The sequence below is a fragment of the Stegastes partitus genome, unplaced genomic scaffold (assembly GCF_000690725.1).
Source record: "Stegastes partitus isolate 25-593 unplaced genomic scaffold, Stegastes_partitus-1.0.2 Scaffold371, whole genome shotgun sequence".
Lineage (NCBI taxonomy): Eukaryota > Metazoa > Chordata > Actinopteri > Pomacentridae > Stegastes > Stegastes partitus.
This window is the reverse complement of record NW_007578102.1, coordinates 402,711-430,039: the sequence shown is the minus strand read 5'-3', so window position 1 is coordinate 430,039 and position 27,329 is coordinate 402,711. Positions and strand designations below refer to the sequence as shown.

The 27,329-nt window shown below is 42.0% G+C and overlaps 1 protein-coding gene across 1 annotated transcript in view; it reads left to right on the top strand.

Moving 5' to 3' along the window:
- Positions 1-27,329, top strand: part of LOC103359437 (casein kinase I isoform gamma-2) — a 58,792-nt gene that overhangs the window by 10,947 nt on the left and 20,516 nt on the right. Inside the window, exons 3-11 of the mRNA XM_008284774.1 lie at positions 9,029-9,098; positions 17,585-17,733; positions 19,464-19,698; positions 20,388-20,473; positions 22,642-22,726; positions 22,829-22,977; positions 23,220-23,303; positions 24,754-24,855; positions 25,884-25,992. Coding sequence (XP_008282996.1) covers positions 9,029-9,098; positions 17,585-17,733; positions 19,464-19,698; positions 20,388-20,473; positions 22,642-22,726; positions 22,829-22,977; positions 23,220-23,303; positions 24,754-24,855; positions 25,884-25,992 — 1,069 coding nt within the window. The remainder of the gene's footprint in view (positions 1-9,028; positions 9,099-17,584; positions 17,734-19,463; positions 19,699-20,387; positions 20,474-22,641; positions 22,727-22,828; positions 22,978-23,219; positions 23,304-24,753; positions 24,856-25,883; positions 25,993-27,329) is intronic.

Sequence of the window (27,329 nt, the reverse complement as noted above, 5' to 3'; positions counted from 1 at the left end):
CCATTATATCAGTCAACATCAAAATAAAACCTGAGAAATGCAGTTTTTATTCAGAATAATTTTTAAAGGTACGTGACATTTCACTTGGACCCACCCAGGGCCTGATAATGATACCAGACGTGGCGTTTTAAAATGCTGCGGAGGCCATCGTGAGTGTTGACAGTGAGATAACGTGATACACCATTAATAGTCCCAATGCAGCCTCTCTATTCATTTAGCTGTGCCACACCTCTCCCACAGCTGCTCCCGACTTGGAACATTTCAACACATATAAAATAAATCAGATCTAGATCGTGGCTTCTAATAATTCTCAATTTGCAGATGGAGTGAACCTCAGTCAAAGGACACCTCTATCCTACTGTACTTATCTGCTGTTATACACCGTCGTGCTCATCAAAATAAAATCCTTATCTCTTTCTTCTTTATCTCGCCAGTTAAGATATTGACTTCTTAAAAAATAATACAGGGGTCATATCAGCTACAAAATACAACTCCAGGACATACAATTGATCTCTAAATCTGGCTGATTCCAGCAGAATCACATTGAGTTTTTGGAGGCAGCTGATGGCTCCATCTGGGTATGTTAAATCTGAACTGAAACAGGAGAAGTGCTGGACACCGGCCAGCTGTTGCTCTCTGACACCACTCTCTCCTAAACACCACCACCCAACCATAGACACCTCTGATCATAAAGACTGCTTGAATGGAGAAACACACACACACACACACACGCCTCTGCCGTCTCCATTTATCTGAAACTTCCAGTGATACATCAGCGTCAGTAATACTCACATGAAGGCTTCCCAGTAAAGATGCACTATGATGACATTTGAGATGCTCTGTCGAAGATGAGGTGAGTCACATTGCCAGTCGCATATTGTGAAATGGTTTACTGGGAGTCATTCAAAGGTCAGCGTCTATTCTGGGTCTTATGCATAATGCTGGGTCTGTTCCCCTGGACATGGTACACACAGGCATACATATGCACACTCTGAATGTCACACGAGCTTCCCAGATGATAAACATTTACATCATCCCAGCTGCCTGTTACTGGATCATTTATGATTTTGTTCATGGGGCCAGAGGGCAGTCTCCTTCTTTCATCACAATGTGGCATAATGTGAATAAGAGGTTACAACTAAATGCAGTCGTGACTTGATAATCCAAAACAATCCAAACTTTGCTATCCGACAGGTTTTTAGGGAAAACGAACGAACCCATTAAAAATAACCTTAACATACCGACAGCCTTGGATTCTGACTCCAACGTGACATTTTATGTCACAAATCAGGATAACAGCGTATTATCTGACTGAACAATCCCACAGATTGGCTACGTTCACACTGCAGGACTTGATGCTCAGTGAGGATTTTTTTGCAAAATCCATTTTTTTTGTGAGTTCCTCCACATTTCCAATTAAATGCGACTTGTATGTGATCTGCTGTGTGAACTTCATACGACCAAAAGTGTCCCACATGCGCAGAAGAGGACACGACGACGTCACACGCAGCGAGCGTGCTCAGTGTTTAGATGGCGGCGGCGGCGGCAGGGGAGTGGCGCTGCCACCGCCACCAATGGTGGAAACAGAAGTGTGAGCGCTAACTAAACTAGCATCAGCAGCCAAGTACTGCCTGTGTGTTCTGGACACTTCCACCCCGTCAGAGCGCTGCCCCGGGGTGGAAGTGTCCCCCGACCGCACTGAATATCCGGATATTCATCATCAACTGGGCCTGAATATCCAGAGAGCAGAAAGTTCTATTGGGACCAGCCCTACTAGTTATTATAACAACTATGAACAATAATTAACAACTAATGAGCCTTCCAGCATCAAGCCCTCCTTGTATCTGGACCTCCGTCTTGACAATCCGACATAAAAGAAGGTTTTACATTTAGTGTCAGATTATCGAGTCAAGACTGTATGTGAAGTCTGTCCATTGATATATTGCTAAATAGCCTATGGCAATATGTTTTTAACATTTTTTTTTATCTTAAATCAGGGATTGTCCAAAGAAAATGGTCACCACCCAAAGAAATGAATGCAGCAACAAAAATAAATTTTCTTCATAAATCATAGGGCGAATACTTATGTCAGTGGTCATCAGAGTAAATGTAATTAATAATGTAAAAATGATGTATATTGGACACAGTATTGTAGGTGGTGCATTGATTAGCAAGATGATTTGGTCCATTTTATGTCAGTTTTATGTTTTAGTTTAATTTAAGTGACAAGTATCTGCTAGATGCAAAACGAAATATTAAACCTTGACTGTGGTTTGCTGTTGTTGATCATACGTTAGTTGCTGTTGTCTCTTGTCTCTCTGATCACATCTATCATTTATAGTTTCCTTTTATCCTCTTCATTTGGCGGTCATTACTCCATGCACTCACTGAGGTCAGTTCTGATCTTTCTCAGCTGTGTTGGAGCAGAGATCAGATTTAGCCGAGATGACATCATATGCAGAGTTGGTTAATCCCAGGAAGAGGACTTTGTCTGTGGCTGATGGCTGGCTCCATCCACACAAGTCTTTGGAGGCTACCGCAGGTTAAAATACAGAAACCAGCATCTAATCCGCGATGACATAATCACATATTTGTACAAGCTTCAAGTGTTTTACTCTTAAGAGTGATCCTTGAAATGGCATGTAACATTTCATCTCACACCCATCCCAGGCTGTTGTAGCTACAGGATTAGATCCTACTCGGGCAGTATTTGCTGGTCGCACTAATATCAACAAATCTGTAAGCTTTTTAGCACTGAGCAGCAGCTAGTGTAAGTCATTTATCACTATGTTCCCATCTCACCCATACAATTGCAAACGTAATTTGACTGAAGTGAGTCAGTGATGCTGGCTGTAGCAATGGTAGTATACGTTTTGCTGTTGTGGGATTGAAAAAAGGTGGTTCTACAGTCTTTAATGTAAAATAATTCTTTTTTATGGACACTGGTGTGTTAGAATGGCAAAAAAATGTCAGAAACTACAGTTCTGGTGGTATTTACAGATTGTACTTGGGCCTTTTTAGCACACAAACAGTATCATGTATGTGTGTCATTTTGTCAAACAGCTATAATTAGTAAAGCTTGTACTGTAGGTTTTGGCAACGTTTATTAAATTAGAAAATGATGATGTCGACAGTAGTAAAGTGCTAATGTACATTGTTGTTATCACAACAGCTACTTTCATTTGACTAAGAATAAACTCCAACATTTGCATACTTCCAGTTCTTCTAGTCTTTATGTGAACAATCTTGAAGCATTACAGCCGTAACCAGACTAGCATGCTTCACAGCCAAGCGTTGACCGACCAGACAACTCTACAGTTTCATTTAGCAGACGCTTTTATCCAAAGTACATCTGAGAGCGGCACAACACAAGCAAGGATCTAGTCAGACAATAGCACCACATGGCTAATTAGCATAAGCAACATAGATCCTTTGGCTAATTAACATATCATGCTCATCAGGGCATGGCTAATGAACGTGATGGCATCATCCATTGGCCCAGCCCAATTGTACAGCATGAAACCAGTTATTTTAAAGAAAAGATGCATCTAGGTCGGTTACATCACAACGGAGCCTTCGCCGAGCTCCACCCACCAGTTGGTTCTGCTACGCCTGTCAAGCTTTCACAACCAGCATGGAATGCTGACATTTTCAACAATCTTAATAAGAAATATTCTGTACAAAGCTTAATAACAGAATAATAGTTCTGAAATATCAGGATAAGTTGACAGAAAGGACTACGATGGACATGTGAAAGCTAAATTCACAGAATAATATGTTTGCAGAGTATTGTGAAGGAAGGAACATTAACACTTAAGGAGAAGCTTGGTCCCAATGCAAGCATCAGATCCCCACATCTTTACAATTTATGTGAAGGACAAATGTACAGGACAACAAGATTCTTATGTAGCAGGTCAGTGGATGCGCTCCTTCTCCTACAGCTGTCAAGTATTGAGAGAGGAGCATTTCTTTTGTATGGAGAAAACACTCGCTGGCGAGAAGAGGTGTCACGTACACAAAAGCATCAATCTGTCAGAGTAATCAAAGTTTATTGTATTATTAATCATTGAAGAGATAATGATGCTGCACAGAAAAAGTGATACCAGCAAATGATATGTGCTGCTTGCTCTGCTGTATGGTACATTCATGACTGGCATCTCTTCTAACAGCGTTGTGTTTGTGTGTGCCATGTGGAAGAGGTAGGCAGGTTGCTGCTTATATTGAGCGAGGCATGTAGTTGGTGCGCCAACCGAGAGCCCTATTAAAAGGTGTGCAGAATATGCCTGCTTGGCATACCACTACAGTGGTAATGGTGCCGACCGAATATGCCCTTTTACATATAAACTGATGTTTAGCTATGACCCCTTTGTAGTAATTTATCTAAAACATGTTTTGCCTCTAGCTAGCAAAACTAAATAATCTCATATTTCTATTTGCTTAAAGGACGCCAGGATATTGCTTCCACATCATGGGTTTGATCCATGCGTTGGATCGCATCTCATTTTACACGAGTGCCTTCTGAATAAAATTCAGCCGTCTTTGTTTGCGAACCAGTGTCTGCTAGCTAACATCGGATAGTCCCTTACGCTGGCGGAAACAAAAAAGGTTTTGTTGGTCTTTGATGGTTTCAGCTGTGAGTGTGGTCTTCCACACTGTTTAATCTAAGTCTGAAATTTCACCTCTGCAGCTTTTGGCTACAGAAAAATGAAGAATACGACACCTGCCTGTAAACTCTGAGGATATCTTCTGTCAGACCTGCAGGTTCCCTATGCACACTGTTTTTGGGAATTTCCCTTGTTTTGAAAGCTTGTCTGGCCTCCCACGCCTAGTTACTGTTGCTAACATAGGGTTGGACGTCGGCCGTTCTCCTAGCAAAGGGTCAAAAGTTGTGGCAATGGTAGTCTCCAGAGAGGATGTTCGAATAAATTCCTCCATTAATTTTCTATTCCAGCACGAGTAGCTAGTGTCATGGCAGAACGTGACAAAAGTTATTTCTCAAACTGAGTAAGTTAAAGAGATTGCATCACTCTGCGAGACACATGAGCTGTGACGTTCTTGTGGTCTAGAAATAGGTTCTCAAGAAGCTGGATTTCCTATTTTTCTTGACTTACAAATTTCTGTCGCTGGTCTCAGAGACTGACTGTCTGTGACAATTGTTTTAAATACATAGAACCCGGCTAAGCAGAAATACACATGTCTGCAGCGTGGAACAGCTGAGGTGGAGAGGTTCCTGTAGCAGCAGGTCAGACAGCAAAGAGCCCTTCTGGCCTGGAGGTCAGCTGCCCTGGACACAGACCAGCACACTTGGCAAAATGCAGCTCTGCTGCATGACACCACAACTTCTACTCCGGTTTAGGTGTTTCAACCAAGTACATTAAAGGTAGTGCAAAAAGTGACTTAAGTTATCAAGGCCAGGTGATGATGTGAATCTATTACCTTGAAAGTTATTGCAGAATGCTGTCTTATTGGAAAAAGCCCCACTGTTTTTGATGATATGTAAAAATAAAAGTCAAGAGATTAAGGCTGTAGCTGACTGTAGTTGGTGAGCATGCTTTTAGGAGAAACAAACCCAAAGTACTGGTCCTTTTCACTGTATTCCTCCTGCAGGGGAGCCCTGTCACACCAGAAGAGAGTTCTCATTCTGTGCATGTCAGCCCAGAAAGCAGATCAAAAAATATCTGATATCTGCAGGAAGCTCAGAAAAATCCTTGTCATATGCAAAGATGTTACATCAGACATTTGCAGCTTGGCCCTGGTCATTTACACAGCCATAGCTCAGCCCATCTGCTGGGAATAGAGATGACTCTTAAGTACGTAAAGCTGCCATAAGCCTCTGTTTCCTATTGTAAGCTGTTTTAAAGGGTCCTGTGGTTTGGCACCATCTGTTTTTACTCATTATTTATATATTTAATATTTTTCTTCCCTCTCCTCCCTGGCATGGCCTGACTTGTGAGAGACATGCTTGTAGTCTGTGTTCATGTGGGAGGCGGATGACGCTACAGCAGCTCTCTGCTCCACCCCCCAGACCGATCACGTGTCTGCCTCCCACAGGCTTCCACTCCTCTTTATTGCCTCCTCTCCTCCACTCTGTATTTTCTACTTTCTTTCATGTACACAAGCTTCTGACTTCTCTCTGGTGTTGGCCGCAGTGCGAGCGTGAAGTTGAAACCTTGTGTACAAAAAACAACAACAACCACATATTCACTATAGTGTGTGTGAGATCACCCACAGGTGTTGTTGAAGTTTCAGTTTAGTTTTCCCCATTTTCCATGTTAAGTAAAATGCATCTGTTCTCTCATATAACGTACTGTAGGTAGTCACATCAGTTAGCTTCATTACATCTTTGAGGTTTGCTCAAATGATCAGAAGCTTATGCACCTACTTATCTAACCACATCACATGTACAGCTGTGTTTTGCTTCCTCTGCTTTCAACTCAGAATTTAACCGTTAAAGTACAACGTTCCTGTGTGCCAGAAGTTTTTTTCAGTTTATCTAACGTCATACCTTGTTATTTTATAATTCTCATTCATTTTCCACTCTCCTCTTTGTACTCATTCATAGCTACATTCACGTATCCCGTATCAAAATGATTCAAAGGGACGACATGACAAAAGGGACTGAAAATGTCAAAGCCTACTCCAAGATGACATGTGTGAACTTCAGTAAATTAGGTGAACCTGACTGATACTGTTAATAGTTCCCAAAGTGGCTTCTTAGTAAAGACCCACCACTGCGTTTCCATTTCAACATGTTTTAATGAGAGCTGAAGTGATAGTTTCACAATAGATTGATGCAGCACAACAAATATACTAAAATAACAGAAAACCTCCGTGAAAAATTACGTCTAGTGCTACTCTACACAATTGGACATGGGATAAATTTTAGATAAACAAACACAATAAATAATAATAAAAAATGACTTCTCTCTTGCCAGCCTTTGTCTTTGTCTTTGCCTGTATAGAAATGCAACTCCGTCCCGCAGATGACAAACTGTTGGCTCAGGTGGTCAGAATATAGCTACTGGAGGTATAAAACTTAATATAGCTTGTTGACGAGCAACAGGGGCTGCAAGGTGGAGCGGTGGTTAGCATCGTTGCCTCACAGCAAGAAGGTCGCCGGTTCGCATCCCGTTGTGGACACCCGGGATCTTTCTGTGTGGAATCTCCATGTTCTCCCCGTGCAGCGTGGGTTCTCTGCGGGTTCTCCAGCTTCCTCCCACAAGTCCTGATGCTGAGGTTAATTGGTGATTGTAAATTGTCCGTAGGTGTGAATGTGAGTGTGCTTGGTTGTCTGTCTCTAAGTGTAGCCCTGTGATAGACTGGTTACCTGTCCAGGTGAACCTGCCTTCACCCTGAGTCAGCTGGGATAGACTCCAGCCCCCCATGACCCTAGTGAGGATTAAGGTGTAGAGATGATGGATGGATGGATAAACAACAGAATTAGAGAGTTAGTTCTCCTTGTTTTGATGATATAATACTATTTTGTTAACTATTGTTGTCTGATTATCCCCCTACATTTAGGAGCCTTGATTAGGAGCTATGTGGGCAGTATTATAGCACACAGGTATCAGTGCAGCAAAGTTGGTCAGGTTTTTGTTTTCTGCTTTGCTAAACCATTGCTTGAAGAAGCCCTAAACAAAAACTGCCGAGTGGTTGACATAAAAGGATGGGAAGTCCCTCGGCGTGCTAAACATGGTTCATGTTTGGTGTTCGCACCAGCAGAGAAGATGCCTGTAATTAAAGGTCTAATGTAGTGAATGTAGAAGCTTAACAGCTTTTTAGTTTTCCGTTTATATTATTTAATATAGTACTTTGGAATTAGTTGTACATCGGAAACAACTTTAAATCTAAAGCTTATTACGAGCACCTTTTAAGAATTTGCTAGGCTAAGTATAGTTTCATATTTATGTATGTAGAGCAGCAGCAGGTTGAACACAGAGAGCTCAGATAGGCTGCAAGTCATTGTTGCTCAGTTTAAAGTGCCAGTTGTTTATCTTTTATTTGATTACTTGTTTTGTCTATAAAATGTCTTGAGCTGGTAATAAACGCCTCCTTTAATTTTCCACAGCACAAAACAAAGTCATATTATGTTTGACTGTCCAAACTCATAAAGATATTCATTTTATTGTCGTGCATAATTGTCATTTCAGCTGTGTCTCACTGTCCTACTTCCATGATTTACCTTTACAATAGCTGGTTTATTCTTGACTTCCAGTGGAGGTGTATCATATGTGTGGTTGTTTCCGAGTACAGTTTTTCATTACCAGTTTGACAAAGCAGAAAGTGCACATTTTGGGACCCATGTAAGAACCTTGCTGGTGTGTGAACAGGGGCCTGCACACTGATAACATGGACAAGGGCTTTAGCGGAGGCTATTGAAGATTAAGAAAAGGAATTAAGTTGGGTGTGTGTGTGTTTGTTCTATCTGCTTCACGTTTGTCTATAATGCCCTTGTCATCATGAGAGTGGGGTTAATCAGATTACATTTTAGGTTGTAATGCTGGAGCTAGTGATATAATGAACAATATGTTCTGGTGGGTTGATTATCAGCCATGTCATCACAAAAGCCTGCTGTACACCAGCTGGAAGTGCTCTTTATCCTCTCACATCCCACAAGTCTGACCCGGGACTTAATTAAAGTTCTATTAGGCATTAAAATAAGTAAATCATTGTGCTGTAGGTATTTGAGTTAACTGCAGGCCGAGGTAATCATGGAGGTGTGTTTGCGAGGCTGTCACCCACCCACTACTTCCTCCCCTCAGAATAAGTCAGACGACATTTATGCTTTTGTGGTGTTAGTCTATAATTTCCATACACCGTGTGAAAAACACAAGAGTATCGATGATTCAAAATTACTTAAATTATACTTGAGCTTTTTCAACATTTAAATAAATCGCTTTCATGCATTTACAACGAGGTGAACAACCAGCATGTCGCTGTACATAATGACTGCACGTATTGTGTCAGCTGATTTGTGTGCGATGTAATATTTAACACTCTCCTTCCCCTCTTCTCTCCTCTCTTTCAGGAACCTATAAAGTCCAGGGCGCCACAGCTCCATTTGGAGTATAGATTTTACAAACAGTTGGGAAATTCAGGTAAGAGAATCTGTAAATGATGAGTCTCTAATAAACAGCACTGTGACGATGAGCTCAGTGTGAATGGGCATTTCACACTACTATATATTATATTGTTTACATGTGAAGATGGCTTCCTCTCAGATTTATTTCTCACCAGTTTGATAGAGATGTTAAGAAAATGTAACGATATTATTGTCGCATTAGTTTTATTTTATTTTTGTTGTTAAAGGGTTAGTTTAATGAAGAGTGTGTGGATGAATGGCAGGTTGTGGATCCATCTACATTAACTCTATTGTAACAAATCTGTTTTATGTTAGTATACTAATGAACTATGAATGAATACTACATTTAAATATTTTTAAGTCGCTGGTTTAGTTTCTGTGCAGCTGTTGTTCACTCAGATTTTCATGTTGATGGTATGATTTATTTTTTTTAAGCGTTCCTCTGTAGTTATTCACTCTGAACACTGTTTATTGTGAAAAGTTCAGTTTTCCTCTTTGCATTGGAACATAAGACCTCTGCTTTCTACTCAGGAAAACAGACACACGAACACAGCGAAACAGTCTGTTCAGCTTGAAGCTACACTTCGCTGTACATGTTCGTTTATCTCTCCACATCTGTGGGACCCAGTGGATGCTGTCAAAAGCTGCTTCCTTTTTCTAATCCCATCTCTAAGTCTTTTCTCTCCCTACAACACTGTCCAGAACATGTTAATGTGCTATGATGCATAGCCGTGGCTCGGGGGCAGCAGCTCTTTGATCTGGCCCGGCTGGTTGGCCAGTTAGAGAGGATGAGCGAGGCGGCAGAGTCAGGCGGTTGGTAGGATCTGGGACTGGATGTGTTTCACAGCAATGCCTGGATGGTCGGCTGTTTGGAAAAGGCTCACCTGCCTCGGTGATGTTGCCGTCTCATAACATTCAATCATTTATTCAGAAATCATATGCAAACATGCCACCACCACTTAGTCCAGTTGACCGGGCCTAAAGGTCCAGATGAGAGATCCGTGCAGTCTCCCACTCCTGCTGCTTTTTGTCCTACAACCGGCCACTCCCACATGTGCATAGCAGTTATTTTTTGTCCCCGATCAGACCAAGTCATCTATAATTCAGAATATGCGATATCCAGTCCCAATTTACATTTTATTACATCATTTACCATAAAGTAGGCTTCCTGGCTCTATTGTAGTCTGCATATGAGGCATGTTTTGCTTTTGGACCGTGGTTATGTCAGTGGGGAAACGGCACGAAGTTGGCGTTTTATTAGACAGGGCTGGTGGTTTTATTAAGTGATCATTCTGTTTGTGGCACTGTTGAATAGTGTTGCACTACAGTGACAGGCCACCCTATTCATATCAACGTATGTAGACAAACAGACAATACATTCAAAACATTCAACTTAACTCTGTGTAATGCACGACGATATCACAAACTACATCCTCCCGAGAGATCATGGAGTTCAATCAGTGCCACTCTGAAACTCCAAAACTAAGCCTTATAGCCTTAATGCAGCTAAGACTGAAAACTCATGTGCTGTGTAGTTATGCAGATATTTGTGTTTGTTGTTCTGAAAATATGGCCAGTGTGTGTGGTCCTCCTTTAGCAGTGCTTCTTCCCTGTCAGTCAGCTAAAGTGCATGTGTCCTGGTCTAATTTAGTGACACGTGCCAGCTTCTTGGCTCCTTGTGCCACAGCAGAAGCCCTCCACTGTTGATAAGGAGGTGGGGCATTAGGGCAGTCCTTGACTATTTATAGCTGGCCCTCTACAAGCATACGGGCCATTATGGTGTCTACTTGGATAGCTTCCCTAGGCTCCCTCGTCACAGTATCCTCTGCCTCACTGATTGAATGTGTGGTGCCTGCAAGTTCCAGGGAAACACTCTAACGTGCTTTGCTGACAGGGCGTGGCCTGTTTTTCTTGATAGCTGTTATTGTATTAAGCTGTCATCCTGATCTGTCTGCTAATCTTGCCCAGTGCATGCACACACATAAGCCCAACAGTAAGCGTAATTGTCATCTCCTGTGCCATTACCCCTGATTGTTGCAGAGGATTCCTCCAGTTCAGGCTTGTCCCGCTCTCCCTTTGGTTGTTTCCTCCGGTGCATTAAACACATCCTGGCCATCCCTTCTTCCGTTGAGACCACAGTTGGCCGATAGCTTTTCTTTTACTAAGATCTACAGTAATATTACATGGTAATGTTTTTTTTTAATCCATACACAGAACAAGAAGTGTGCATAGTTTATTACACTGCTCTTAATGTGATTTTTGTCAGTTGTATGCGGTTAGCCTCTTCACTTGCTATGAATTTCCTGTTGAAATGAAAGGCAACAGTGAAATTAAGCAACAGGACAAATTCAGAAGATGAGACTGAATCGTGGTTCCTAAGAGCCATATTACAGACTAAATAATCCTTATGACACTCCAGTGATATCACTACAGAAGCATGTATTATCTCTAAAACACTAATATAGTAACAGTAGTTTCACATGTCCTTTGTTTTTGACTGAAATAACCGGTGAGATGTCACTGCTTTCAGACAGCATTAGAAAATGTTTAGTTTCAGCAGATGTGGCCACAGTGTGACCGGCAAACAGTGTGCGTAAATCAGCGAGACGGTGGTGAATGTCTGATTGTCTCCAACTTTAATTCAGTTGTTCTGACAGTTCAGCCCAAAATGATTCATACTTCTTTCAAATTTGGACTTTTAGTGGGTGTTTATAGGTCTGCCACTACGGTCAATTATTCTGTCAACTATTTTACTAATTAATATTTGATTTTCTTCCAAAAAAAGAACAATGACCATTTCATTTAAGTTCAAACGATGAACTGTATGTCATTTCAAATAGATATTAAACCAAGAGTGACACGGTGAATATTTTACAAGCACAGGTCAGCTACAGCAGCTCCTTTTCTTGTTGCTGTGTCATGGTTGTCTGACTTTGGTGGTAATTTAACATTTTATGAAAATACACCCAAATCCGCAGCACAGTTGCTTTTAACCTGTGTGTGTGGTGAATCAGTCAGATTACATTGTCATAGACTGCTGGTTAATATGCAGTCTTAAGCTGTGTCTCAGTCACTATTTAGTACTCGTTTTGTTGTCTTACAACAGAAACTGAAAAAAGTGCAGATGAGAAAGTCTCATGATTTCTCTTCAGGGACTTATTTCCAGTGCTAGTGCTGCTGTGATCTGGTCTTATAAGTGCTCACCAACTTTTTGCCAGTTTCCCCTATAATTTTGGACGATTCTTCTTTTGAGACGATCTCCAGGTATTTAAGGCTGGAATGCTTCCTCGCCATCACTCTGGTCTTCAGTTCCTTTCACAGATTCTTGAGGGGATTCAGGTCTGGACTCTGGCTGGTCCAAAATGCTAATATTGTTTTCTGTTTCATTTGACCATTTCTTGATCTACGTGTTCTCGGCAGTTGACTTGTTGGAACGTTCAGTGCTGCCCAAGGCCAAGTTCTGTTGCAGAAAGCCTGACGTTCTCCTCCACTGTCTTAATGAGGACCTCTTTTCTCATGATGCCATTTAGGTTGCCTTCCACATTGGCTTGTGGTTAAATGTTTCTCCTTTCTTTTGTGAATAAATCTATTTGAATTTATTTTTCGATCTTTCAACTACAGAATTGATGACTAAATAGTTTCTTCCTTGTCCAGGTGAGCTTTTGTGTGATTTGTAGCAGTGGAGTACTCCTCCTTTGGCAAAACCAACCGTGTTTGTTGTCTGCTGGAAAGTCTGCTTGTAGATGTTGGTACCAGAATTGCTCGACTTCATCAGGATGGGCTTGAGGTTGATGCTTGGGTTTATTCTTGGCCTCTTGCGCTACCATTCTTGCCAGCACAGGAGTCACGTTTTGGCTTCCTACCACACTCTGTGAGATGTTTTACAGTGTGTGCTTCTTGAGTATTCTTTGTGCTGTGGCCAGTGGCACTTGAAAACCCTTAAGTCTGGCATTACAGCCTTTCCCTGTCTTGTGAGCAGACATAATGCGCCATTGGAGGTCCTCACTAAGCTCTTTGGTTGTAGTTAGTGATTGACTAGAGAACTACTACGAAAGCAGTTCTTGATTTGTATTGTATTGGAATGCACTAGAACATGGTAGAAATCCCCAGGACATTTCGGTATAGGGGCTGCATTTGTTTCTCAAAATTTGCGACAATCTGAAGTGTTATGATTAACTTTAAAACCGTTGATCAAATAAACATTTACTATGAACTAACCAACCTGATATCACAGACAGACGGCTCGTGTCCAACTCATGACTGGCCACTACGTGATGATATGACAAGGCTAACTTGACAGTCTAGCATGGGAGGAATCAAGGCGATAGAATAAATCTACTTATGTGGTCAACCTGGCTAAATGAGGACATGTGACCCTGTTAGGCCTGCCCTACCCATGAGCCTCAAATATGTCACAGCGTGGACTACTCAGCGCTTAACGCCCAGGAGGAGCTTATCTGCACACTGTTAATTCTCTCCTGTCCCGACCAGATCAAGGCTGCCGGGTATCCCGCCTCCCACCTCCCAATTTTTGCGAAATTTTGACAATGGAGCTGGTATTTCGGTTACTCCTGGTAGTAATAGCCATCCTATGAATTAACCGTGTTGTGATAGTTAGAATGCGCTGGTGTTAGCAGGTCTTTTTCTACCACTGTGCTCCAGATACACCTTCCAGTTTAAACAGACCAGCTACCATTTAATGGCATTTCACAAGTCCATTTAGCTCCTGCAGTCACGTATCTGTGATTGCATGCATGTTAGTGTAATTAGTGTCATGTAAGGAGGTCTCATGAATATTGTTCGGTGACGGGTTTCAGCATGCCTGTGAATATTCATGAGGCCCATCAAGCCTTTTGATGGCGTGGTGTGCCGTGCCAGTGACACGAAATCTACATTGTTCGAATTATTGCATGCAGATCGTGGACACTCATCCGTGCCATGTGGATACCACCCACCTACAAAATGATGCATTTTATGTGTTTACTGCTGTTGTTGCATTATTCTGGGTTAGACTGATAAGATAATTTTAACAACTGAAGTATCATCAGAAGCAACACCACAGCCACAGATAACACAATAATCACCAAGAGTTGATGGATGTAAATGTGTTAGATTTACTAGTTAAAGTGATTTTTCATTATATTTTTATTTATAACGCTAGCACACTGTGATTAATCACATATGACAATGACAAGATGAAAACATTTTTAAAATTGTTTGAATTTAACAATATTACAGCCTTGGTTTTACATTTTTAAGTGACTGAAGTAGGGTTAGTCTACTTTGTAATCATAAAAACAAATGACATTTTGAGTCGACTTAATGGTTCCTACACAAATTTCACTTGTGCTAGTTCCAGTAAACACTGTCCTCCAAACACGTCCTGTATATCTACCAGAGCCTCTCTTTCTCTCTGTGTCTATAATCATGTGAGTTGCATGCATGCATGTTTTCCAGTTTACTAATGCATTCGTCCTATTAAGTCACGTTTCTGTCAATATTCTCAGTTCCCCTAATAGCCTGAATGACAGACAGTGTGTAAATGGCTGCGTTTACATGCATACCAGCATCTATATTACATGGTATTTACATGCATGGATGAAGAAAATGTGAAAAATAGAAAAAAATGTCGTGTTGAGTTAGAGGAAATAGGAACAACTGCCCTAGTTTCTCTGTCAACCAAATCGTTACTTGACTGAGTCCTGCAGAGGTTAAAAGCCACAAATATCTGGTAGAATTAATAATTAACTTAATAAAAACAAAAGTATTGCTGCTCTAAGCCCCCACCACCGGTTTTCAGCCTCACAGCATCTTGTGGGAATGTTGTGCTTTTGAGCTGTATTGCGTTTGTAGCTCCAGGCTCAGTCTGAGCAAGCCTTACCACTGATCATGTTTCAACCTTTTGAGAACATCTCAGAGCACTGGGCCTAATGGAAGTCACATCTTCTCCTTCTTCTCCTCTTCCTCCTCCTCCTCCTCCTCCTCGCTGCACTCCACTCCATAATCTAAATCTTTAATTCCCTCTCTGCCTGAGTCCTCTCTTCCCCAGCCCTCTCCTCTTTGGCCCTTTAACTCTGACATTTCATTGTAGGCCAACATTGTCTTCAGCTCCCATGATGCAGTCTTCCCTCTTGCAGCGTCGCCTGAGAAGGCCTGCCTGCAGATACAATGGGGGGGATTGTCTCAAATTGTCAAGACAGCAGGGGTCAGAGCGCCACTGACGTTGGCTAGCAGTAAAAGCCGGGGCCTTTCCCCACAATGCTGAACACACTTACTAGATGTATTTGTGTGGCTTTATGTATTATTATAGTTACAGTTTTCCAAACAGAGATGCTTTAGTTTACTTTTTGTGTATTGCTGAAGGAACTCATTTTTTCTTTTCCATTGAGATAAAATGTCTTTCCTTTGAGAGTATTTTTTCTTAGTTTTTCATCGTTTTCGATAAAAACGTCCCCAAAACGACACGCTCCTGCCTTTGTCAGCACCAGTCAGTTCTACAGCAGTGCCTATAGCTGCTGTGAGCACCAGTCTCTGCTCACATCCACCAACACAAGATTATAATACACAGTGTGCTCTCCTCTTGTGATGACTGTGCTTTGAATGCCCTCTAGATTTGGGCCAAGCTTTGATGAGTCAGCCTCAGGGTGAACTCTTGTCTCTGCCTCATCTGTCATGGGCATCATTACCAGGAAAATCCTAGAGACGTGAGTGCAGACAGGTGTGTGTGTATGAACATGTATGCAGGAAGGTGTATGTGTTTGGGCTGAACAGTTTGGGGAAAATATCTAATTAGTTTAGTCTAGTTTAATTTGTAGTATATTTGTTTAAAGTCAAGCTTCACCTCAATATTCACAGTGTGTTAGATTTAAAACATGAAACATTTCCACACGAGATAGCAGGAGGAAAAAGTAATGTAAAACTATTGACACGACAGTTTAAAGCTTGGGTCAGGCTTGCTGCATAATGTGCTGTAATATTAATAATTACATAATATAATGTAACTGCAGGCTTCGTTGTTCACTAAGTGCATTGTTTTGAATCATTTAATCGTGCAGCCCAGATGTGTGAGTCAGTTGTTGGTCAGATGTTGAGGGGTGACGAGGTAAATCTGACAAGCTAAACCAAATACAGGTCAGCATTCACTACAGTGATTTATCTCTGGTTCACATTTATTCAAAGTTCAGGGTTTAGTGCAGTTGCTTTGTCATTCTTTCAGTGTTTGTGTTTCTTTTATTAGCAGCACAGATGTGGTAGCTTGTGGTTAATGGGCTTTCGAGGAGGTGGGATGTTTTGGCACCACAGAAGGTCCCAGGGCAGCTCCTTTGGTACAGTACAAACTTCTGACAAGGACTAACCTTTCCAGTGAGCTGCTGAGTGTTATTCAAGAGTGTTTGTGAAATACGATGCGGGTTCCTCACAGACCTCAGCAGTTCATTTTGTTGTCGAAGCCAGCAGACGTTGGGAAACAGCAGCTGCAGTTCGCTGTGTGCTACAGTGGTTTTTAGTACCAGTCGAATTTTTTCCTGCTGATTTTCAGAGATGTACTCGGGGCTTTTTGCAAAATTAGCAAGTGCTTACTGTTACTGTGGGCCGCATTGTTCTACCACAAAGACATGGCGTTGTGTTTTGCTGTGCCCCTGATGTCCCACTGTTAGAACACGTGCATACATCAAGGTGGTGCATACCGCCAGGTTGATCCTTCCACATTCCTCACTAGTCCTTAAACACAACCTTGTAATGGGTGTGGTGGTTTTAAGTAGCAAAGGCTTTCTACAGTTGTTGACAGTGTGCTGATCACATTCCTGGTGTTTTCTAGACACCTTTCCCTTTAATCTTACTCCAGAGGAAGAGAAATGCGAAGCCACTCCCGTTTCTGACAAACCTGTTGAGGAAAGCAAACTGACGTGTAGTTTGTCTTTGCAGCTGTTGTCACGGTGAAGAATGTCCTCCCACCCTTTCCTACCAGCGAACCAGTGCAATAACTCCATGCGTATAGCACCTTTCCCATGATTACAAGTGCTCAACATAAGTGTGTACTAGATGGCAATATTTTTAAAAAGTCAGGTTATAAATCTTGTACAGAATGGCAATGCCAGTGAAAATATGTTAGCATTGGTTAAGATTTATACTGTAGAACTGGAGCTTTGGCAACAGAAAGCTGAGAAACCGACCACATTTCTATTCATATTGCCATATCAACACTAGAGTATAATAGAACATTACAGTGTTGTGCTTGATTCAGCTTATTTCTCAAAATGAAAATGTGGAGTATTGCAAACCTCCGCACCCTCGTCTCCACACAACACTATGAATGAGGATCGCTGGCTTCGTGGTTTATTGGGATCTTTAACCACACCGAGGACAAAAGGCATTGTCAGGCCACTTGAACAGAAATGTGTATTAGAGAAAATACATTATTGTTCAACATTTCAATCGTATAATGTCCAAGGTAAGATGTTATCATAACCCACTAACTTTATTTTGTGGTTTGCGTCTTCACAGAGGGAATCCCTCAGGTGTACTACTTTGGTCCTTGTGGGAAATACAACGCCATGGTGCTGGAGCTGCTCGGGCCCAGTCTAGAGGACCTGTTTGACCTCTGTGACCGCACCTTTTCCCTCAAGACGGTCCTCATGATAGCCATACAGCTGGTAAGGCCCGGGAGAGGAGAGCAGCAGGCGTATATTTAGATGAACTTGCTTCTGTGATTTTAAGCTTTGAAGAAAATCGAGAGCAGCTTTGAGTAGGTTTTCTTTAGTAGGAAAAGGGATGCTCAGGTGTCATCAGGGGCTTGTTCCAGAAAGCAGGTTCAACAGCCTCTAAACCTGATCAAGAACTCGGACTTTACAAACCTTAAGATGGGAAACTATTTGGCTTCAGTACAGCTAAACAGAATGAGTGCATGTTCATTCTGAGTGAAGTCCATAGATGAGGAACAGAAGAAAAAATCATTATCAATGGAGCTCTGATACGAAGATTCCCCATGACAAAAGTTAAATATAAACATAGCCTCTATTTTAATCCCATGGAGCCAGAAATATTAGTTTAAGACAGTGCACATTTATTTTTCAGACCCTGCAGCAGAGGAGAACATTTAATAAGTTAACACTGTTGTATTTGTATGCAGCATATACAGCAGCCAGTCATTACTTTGTAGGCTTACAGCATTATTTATCTGTAACCTGAAAACAGCAGGTGTAGATGGAAAACATAGATCAGACAGAAAGGACATTAGTTTATTTATAGATTTGTGATTGTACCCTCAAAGTCAGACCCAGTGATAATGATTTTGTTGATTTTCATTTGCCTTGAGGTGAAAACAGACGGAACATTTTTAGACTTTTTATTCAAGTATCTTGCACAGTGGCATTTAATGTCTTTTAAAGTGTAGTAAATGTAAACATAGTAAATATTATAATTTGTAAACAGTCACTGAACAATAATCCTCTCTCCTGAATCTTAACGTAGTCTCATGTAGTATATGATAACTGTGATGAGACGGTCGTCAGCAGAGACGATCACATGAGAAATGATTTTTCATCATTCTGTGTTTATAAACCTTTGATTTACAGTGATTAGAGTAATCTGTGCTCAGTGCACCAAAGCAGGGGAACAGACTGACAACAGTTGTCTTCATGTCCGCAGAGTCACGGTAACATGGAGACAGAAAGTGTATAGATTATATTCTGAGGTGAGGATGGAGGTCGCTGTTCTTACTTTGGTGACATCGATGGCCTTCACAAAAACATTCACAGTAAAGACAGGCTTTGAGCAACAAATGAACATCCAAACTGGATTTTTATGTTCTCCCGATGAACGCACCAGTTTCTGTGCTGTGATATTGACTGGAGGACCTGAAATAGTGTTTGCAGAAAACGCCTTGAGGCTCAACAGGAAGGGAGGAAAACAGAGTAACTCAAGGTTTGATGAAGTAAACCTGCCATCAAGCTGGTTACCTTCATAGAGTAAATTACCATGGTAACAGACCCAGTGGACGAGAAACCCAAAGTTTCTCTCCAACTCAAAAGTTGTCACTAAACCAGCTTTCTGGAACACACTCCGGTACCGTGGGTTTTGGGGATCACAGAAGTAAACAAACACACAAATGTGCAAAAAGTTTACATTCTTTCCAGCATTTTTTCCAGCAAATATACTTCAGTAGTTTTGTATAAACGCCTTAGTTTGGAAGTAATCAAAAAATAGATTTATACTGTAGTTGAAAGTGATGTTATAGTGATGTTTCTGTTAAAATCTTGCTGTGTGAATCTTGTTTTACACGGAGCGCTGTGGTCACGGTGCTTTGAATCTTCATGTTTGCGATTGAATTGTTGAGCGATTGAAATTTCAAACACTAACGTCTATCTACTGTCTGCTCGTATAGATAACACGGATGGAGTACGTCCACACCAAGAGTCTGATCTACAGAGATGTGAAGCCAGAGAACTTTCTTGTCGGGCGGCCAGGAAGCAAGAGGCAACACACAATCCACATCATTGACTTTGGTCTGGCCAAAGAATACATAGACCCCGAGACCAAAAAACACATCCCATACCGGGAGCACAAGAGTCTGACTGGGACAGCGCGCTACATGAGCATTAACACACACCTGGGAAAGGGTAAGGACGTCTCCGGGTCAGGCCTGTGGTTCGAGTAGCCTTTGTATTTGCATAGGCGAGTGTTGTTTGCATTTATGTCAGTTAAACGGAGATGTCTTAACTGATTTACATACAAATAGAAACACTAACATGTACACAAATACTGACGTGTACACAAAAATCTTTATCCTGGTTTTACATACGGTCATCTGTTTAACTAGTCGCGGTACCTGTTGGTGTTTTATGACGTCACCAGTGATACTTTAGCTTGTTGCCTTCTTTCACTAAGGAATACTCTGATGTATAGCTCCATTTTTAGGTGATTCTGAAGCATCTCCTCTTTATTCTGGTGTTCGCCCATGGAGAGCCGACAGTCTGCACATTTTAATTCTAGCCAATCACCTCGGCTGGTGATTCCACTGATTAGATCTTCCCCCTCTGCTCTAAAGGGGTGCTAATCAGTAGGTGGAGTGTTTGGTTGGAATGAAAACGGAGACTGTTGGTTCTTGATGACGTACGATTGGTCACCCCTGCTCTAAGGCTTAATTATGGCCTCTTACACTGTACATTGTTAATTTAAACTCCAGCATAACTGTAGGATGGTGCTATAATTCTTTCTAGCCAGCTGCCTGTTACTCTTGCCAGATGCTTATAAAATGAATCAGTTTCTTACAGCTAACCTAATTCTTGTCTTGCTCTTTTAATTCCAGAGCAAAGCAGAAGGGATGATTTGGAGGCGCTGGGTCACATGTTCATGTACTTCCTCCGAGGCAGCCTCCCCTGGCAGGGCCTAAAGGTACTGTCGTGTATTATTTGATATTATCCACATGTTGGCACTTGCTAATATACATCAGACTCCTGTAATCCTCTTAATGCTCAGCATACCTTTTCCTATTGCAATCCAAAGTACAGTATCTCTTTCATAGCTATCATCTACATGACCTCAGGGACAGAGAACATGGTGTTTATAACAGCACCCCCTGACACTGACGGTGACATTTCAAGGTCTTCTCATTGATCTTTCTGTTTTAGTAGTTGAACCCGAAAGACTCATAAGTGCCCTGAGTCTCAGTCGCACACAGAAACTAGTCATACCTCTTAAATATCATTTTTAAATAGCTGCTTTTGCATTAAACAAGCCTAATATCACCTGAAGTCATCATCAGCAACGGTGAGGCTGCAGATATAAATGACAGGGCAGAGGCAACATGAAGCAGCACGCCATCTTTGCTGTCATGTGTGCTCTAGTCTTAATCGTGACACCTTGGAGTTCATGATTGTTTTTTGTGGAGATGTAAAGTTTTTTGTTTTGTTTATTTATGATTATCTTTTGTTAAGCACCTGACACAAAGCGTTGCCAGCAGCCACTTACCAACAGGCTGCCATATGTCATTAAATCTGTTTATTTGTATTACATAACAGTCTCCGAATCTATTTTTTTTACTTGAAAAATCAGGAAATATGGCTCCTACCTCACAGGTCAGTCTCTTGTGTAGTGCAGCAGAGGGTACAGCGAACCCAAACCCAAAGTTTTAAACTCCTTTTAGCTCTTTACAACTTTTAAAGACATTTTAAAGGACATTTTACTAATTATTTGCTCTGACATCATAAACACACCCAAGATACAAGGACAGTGGTACATGGCATACACAATTTTAATATTTTTCTGTAGATTTATGCTTCAACTTCTTTTCATTTGTCCATTTGCTGCTACAGAAATAACCACATGCAACAGAAAGTCAACTTCCACTGTTTCTTTATGTGTGAACAGTTTAGAAAAAGCACTTTAAAGGACTAGAAAACAGAGACACATTAGCCGCAGGGGTGGCTGGCACCTGGAGGGCAGGTTACAGCAGACCTATATTTTAAAGATGTACACAGAATAAACTAGAAGACACCTCATCTGAACATTTGCTATGTGGGTGGAAGCTCTTGGTAGATGAATGTGAGGGATGTATAAATGTGGGGGATGCCGGATGGCTCAGGCCAAAACAATCGCTCACCAACACGCAACATTAGAGATAGCATTAAAATACAATGACGTAATGGAGTTTCAGTTCTGGGACTTACACAGAGTTGTACTCCCACCTGCATGGAGTTTAACAGTCTGTAATGGCAGAGCAGCAGGTTAAGATTCATCAGCTGATGAGAGAAAGACATTTTTGTTTGCTCAAATGAATCGAGGTTAGAAGTTAATAGAAGTAGATCAAAACAATACCAGGAAACAGTCCATCATGTGTTGATATAATGCAGGGGTGTCCAATCCTGGTCCTCGAGGGCCACAGTCCTGCATGTTTTAGATGTTTCTCTCTTCCATCACACCTGATTCAAATGATCAGCTCATCATCAAGCTCTGCAGAAGCCTGATAACGATCCTGATCATTTGAATCAGGTGCATTGGAAGAGGGAAGCATCTAAAACGTGCAGGACTGTGGCCCTCGAGGACCAGGATTGGACACCCTGATATAATGGTACTTAGCAGTTTGAAAGCGTTTTAGAGGCAGATCGTAGTTCTGTTAATACCTTTAGCTTGGTTTGGCTAACAACCATTCAGGTCACATGAGCCGACGTCACCATCCGCGACCATAAACACGTTTCTCTTTGTGCAGAGTACGGACGCTTACACAGCTTTGAAACGTGCATATCACAAATCCTTTTGTGTTACTGCCACGGCTTGTGGCAATGATCTATCAAACTTGCTTTTGTGGTTTAACAATGCAGTGAACAACCTTTCCTAAATATAAAAGGCTGTGACAGGTTCACACCAACACTGCAGCACTCTACATATCTACGTAATGACTCAGGAATTCAGATGACTAACCACAGATTTGCATGTCTGCAGCAGAGCGCTGAGGATGAAACACATTTGAATATAACGCCTATTCATTTAGACCACACATAGCGATGTATTGGCTCAAGTTTAAACTATAATTGTAATGTCCTGTGACTTTTTGTCCCTTCTAGGCTGACACTTTAAAGGAGAGGTACCAGAAAATTGGAGACACCAAACGAGCAACACCGATTGAAGTGCTTTGTGAAAGCTTCCCTGGTCAGTAGAACCGACTTGTCTCCTTTTCGGTGTGGTGTTTCATTTCCTTCTTGTTTAGAATCGGTTTGTTTTCATTTGACAGTGTGTTCTCTTTTGTTACAGAAGAGATGGCCACCTACCTGCGCTATGTGAGGAGGCTGGACTTCTTTGAGAAGCCTGATTACGATTACTTGAGGAAGCTCTTCACCGATCTGTTCGACAGGAACGGCTATGTCTTTGACTATGAATACGATTGGGTTGGCAAATCCCTTGTGAGTGCCTCTTACTGAATCCGCTTTCCCTCTAAAATCATGTGTTTGGACATCAAGTCTTACGGCTGCAGCTGTTTTAATGTTCTCAGTGTGACCATTTGTCATTAAATTTAAAATGATGAATTATTAAACACTGTTCCTAAAACTGCCCTCATTGTGACCCATCAATGGACCTCCTTAGTTTCTACTTCTTTTATCTGATCTTCATCTTGACACTCAGGTTGTTTTCTTGTTTTGCTCAGCCCACACCGATAGGCCCTATCCCCAGTGACACGCCCCTGCAGCCCAGCAGCAGAGACAAAGCACAACAGCAGACCAAAAACCAGGTGAGGTTATCAGCTTAAAGCTCAACAAACAACACACCCAGCTAGCAATCTGCCAGCTCGACTGACTGACCAGCCAACCAACCCTGTCATTCAAGTTCCTCTGCCAGGCTGCTCTTGTTGTGTCCGACTGTAAGCAACTTCCTGGAGAAAATGGCTGCTGTTCAGTTCCACTTCTCCTTCATTCCTGTTCCTGTCTGAAGTGTGACTGGTTGACAGTGACGTCAGCTTTCCTCAAAATCCTTATCAGGCAATAAGATTTAAAATATACAAAAAAAAGGAAAAACAAGCGAATTCAATGACAGTCATGAGGGAGACCCTTCTGCTCCAGCTGTGAAACAAAGCACCGTTTTTGGCTTCCAGTAATTTTCACACCTTGCCACTCTAAGCTCCAGTCATTGCATGCATGAGGTGAAAATGCAAATTGCATTGTTCATACCAGTAATGACCAGCTACACGCTTAGTGTGTGACAAAGTGTAGACTCTGTGTTTTCGTTTTAATGGCATGCTGTCCGAGCCTTGTCCTGTTAGTTTTAAAAATAGGCCGATAATTTATGAGTTTTATTACATAAAAACATCCATAAAACATCCCTGATAGACGGAAATAATGGTCCAAATCATGTTGTTGTACTTGATGAGTCTGACTCATCGTTTCCAGTAACGCCATACAGGGAGTGCATTCGATTTTATGATTGACTTATTACTGTGGACTCTAGCCTCTTTTTACTGCTCTCCATTTAACGTGATTGGCTTAGTAACAACTTGCCACCTTTTAAAGCTCTCAAAGCACCACCCTCTGTACCATGTACATTGTTCACGACTGTAAAAGCCTGTAACGTCCTGGTTAATTCAGTCAGCCGTATCACAAGTCAGCACCTGTTATCGGTTCCTATATCTGCAGGTGATAGTAGTCGGTGAAGAGAGAAGGAAGGAGAGTCCATCTTTCAGCCTGTAAATTAAAGTACGATGCTAGAAACCTGTGATGATGTTTCCTGTTCTCTAAAACGAGTCCTCAGTTGAAGTTCAGAAAGTTGTTGCTACCGATGCCACAGATGGTTTGTCTGTGATAGCCGAGGTGACCAAGGCTGTTTTCTTTTACTCCTGCATGACTTTATTAGTGTGTTGATCTGTGCTTCACATAAATTTTTGCTTCCCTCTACTCCTCTATTAACATAGTTTGTCTTAACAAGCCTGCTTCTGCTTGGGAGATGTCTTCTATAATTTTTTTTGTTTTTGTTTCTTTTTTTTTTTGTTTTGTTTTTTTGTATTCACTCCCCCTCCTCCTCCTTGTCACTCCTCCTCCCACACCCTTCCCCTCACCCCCTTCCACCACCACCACCACCACCACCACATTGCCTCTCCCTCACCCCTGACCCGTCACCCCACAACCCCCTTCCCCCTTCCCCTCCCTTCACCACCACCTGCCTCAACCCTTTTTGCTCTTTGCGTCAAGTCGCCTGAGCCCAAAGGAAGTGAGTCTCAGCCCACTCCCGTGACCAATAAGGAGACTCTGGGGTCGCACCTCACGGCTGAGCGGCTCGGGGGCTCTGTTCAGGTACTGCTGCTGCTGCTACTGCTGCTCTGATGGCTAAACGCATGAAGCCACGTAGTGTCGTGTGTGTCTGACCTCCCCTGTCGCTGATCTCCACACTGCCTGCCCGTGAAATGCTCGACTCTGTGTGTTTGCATCAGACTGTATGAATCCCTGTGTGTCAGTGCTTTGCCTGTCGCTCTCGCTGCTGGATTCGTCTCATTTGCTTCTAGGCGGCGTCGCAGTAAAGACCATGCAAAGATGACATCCAGCAGTATGCAAATCTCAGTATAATAGGAGAACACAAATTAAACGGCCGTAGTAGAATTAGGAAAATGAAAACGCAAGAGCGATCCAAACCCTAAACTGAAATGTTTCCATAACTTTCTGTGTATGTGTACGTTATGTAAAGGGGCAGAAATCAAAGGTCTTCATAGTAAATGTGGCACAAATACGCCACCCAGTGTTGGCTAATGGAATTGCAGCTTTTAAAGGACAGGCTCACTTTTTTTGACATGCAAAATTAAAACAGGTTTTTCTTGCCATTGCTGTTACTCTTGTTCATACTGGCCTTCAATAGATGCTTTTCTGATGCATTTACAGTGAGAGTCTCAGGAGATGAAATCTTAGTTATTTAAATGTAGTTTCTATCGTCCAAGTGCTTTCAGTCTGAAGCGACCTTTTCCATACGAAGGTGTGTTGAAGGGTCGGCAACACAGAGAAGGAAGGTTGTAGTAAAAAAAAAACCCTGCAACTTTAAACTTGGGAAAGGCTTCCTCAGCTGCTAGAATGAACAGGAAGAATCACCATAGCAACCAAGCCTTTATCAATGGTCATATAGGCACCTGACATGAAAATGTGCAACCCTATCCTTTAAAGTTCTGTGAAGTTGCTTTAGTTGGCTCATTCTCGGTTACCTGCTTCACTGCTCTCCCTGTCAGAGGGGGCTGATGACTTGAGATATTTGAATGTGAATGATTGTCTGCAGCCTGCAAGCAGCGGCTCAGAGTGTCAGTGTGTGAGCAGTCTGCTGTCCTTCTGTACCGATGCAGGTGATGAGCTCAACGAACGGCGAGCTGAACACTGATGACCCCACAGCCGGACACTCCAACGCTCCCATCACTGCTCCCACCGAGGTTGAAGTGGCCGACGAAACCAAGTACGAAACAGCTGCGCACAGAAAACATCTGGTTGTCTTTTCCACTGCCGCTCGCTGTCTGGTTGGGGGATAGTAGCCAGTCCAAACTCAGCACTGACACCAAAGCAAAATCTGTTTTCATCCCTTTATGATTCTCATATTCATTCTCATGTCTGCTGATCTACCACGTTGGAGGAACTGGTATAGCCTGCTTGCTTTGACATATTCTTTCCTTAGAAATGATAATTGGCTGAGTACACACAGTCATTTGAAAGGAGCACTTGAACCAGTCGGCAGACGGGAATTCCCAGTAACTAGCTGCGGTTCATTTAGCCTGCAGCAAGAAGCGTTTGTGAAGAGCTGCATGTGGGAAACCTCCGACTTTGATCAGAACATTACTGACATTCAGAAACCAGGTTACACAGGTAATGTGAAAACTCTGACACGCGCTACAGTAGCCTGGATATTAGCATGTAGCGGAGGACTATTTAACAATACCTCATGTTGGCAGTGGGATGCAAACTGTAAACTTTGTCTTCATCGATTGTCGGCCTCATAATAAGTCAACAATCGATTAGTTATAGAGGATGAAGAACCATTTCTATTTTTTCATGTACTGTTATAGGGATTTTTAATCATGATGTTCACACAAAACGGCCTCATCTTCATTAGCATCTTGGCTACAGGGATGCCATCCTGGACAATGCCTTCATGGTGACCCGCTGCTAACAGAACCCCCCACAGGGCTCTGGTCCACACAATCAGAATTCAATCACAACTGAAATAACAATCACAAAACTACTCATCGACCAACTTTCTGTGCAACCACCTCTTCACATCGCTGCAGCATTAAACGCAGCAAACAAGCTGCAACCCTTCATTTTATTGATCACTAAGTGGCTCCACCTGGTGACACAAACTGGTACTACAGCTACAATACATTTTTTGATATGCGTGACCTCCTCCTCCTGCCTTATCAGTTAATATATTTTTAATTGCTTAGTTTATTAACAGCAGTCGATCAGCTACACCTCTGGATGGAAGCGTTACTAAGGTGGCCTTATTTGCATTTGTGTTTTAGTCTGACTTTGAGCAAAATGATTAAATAAGACTGTAATGACAGTTTTTCCCTGCCCTGTAATTGCCGTTACTGCATAGGTGGAGCAGAGTGAACCGACGCAGATCAAAAAACAGAATCTCTAGTCCTTATATTTGCCATTAACAGATGTTTATTCGATGACATACCTACAACGACCATACAGCGGTTTTCCTGCTGTGAATCTGGTATCTGTGCAGGCTTGATGCTGGTCTGGTGAGAACTGGTGGCTCTCCCCCTACCTGTGCCCTCCTCTTCCTGTCA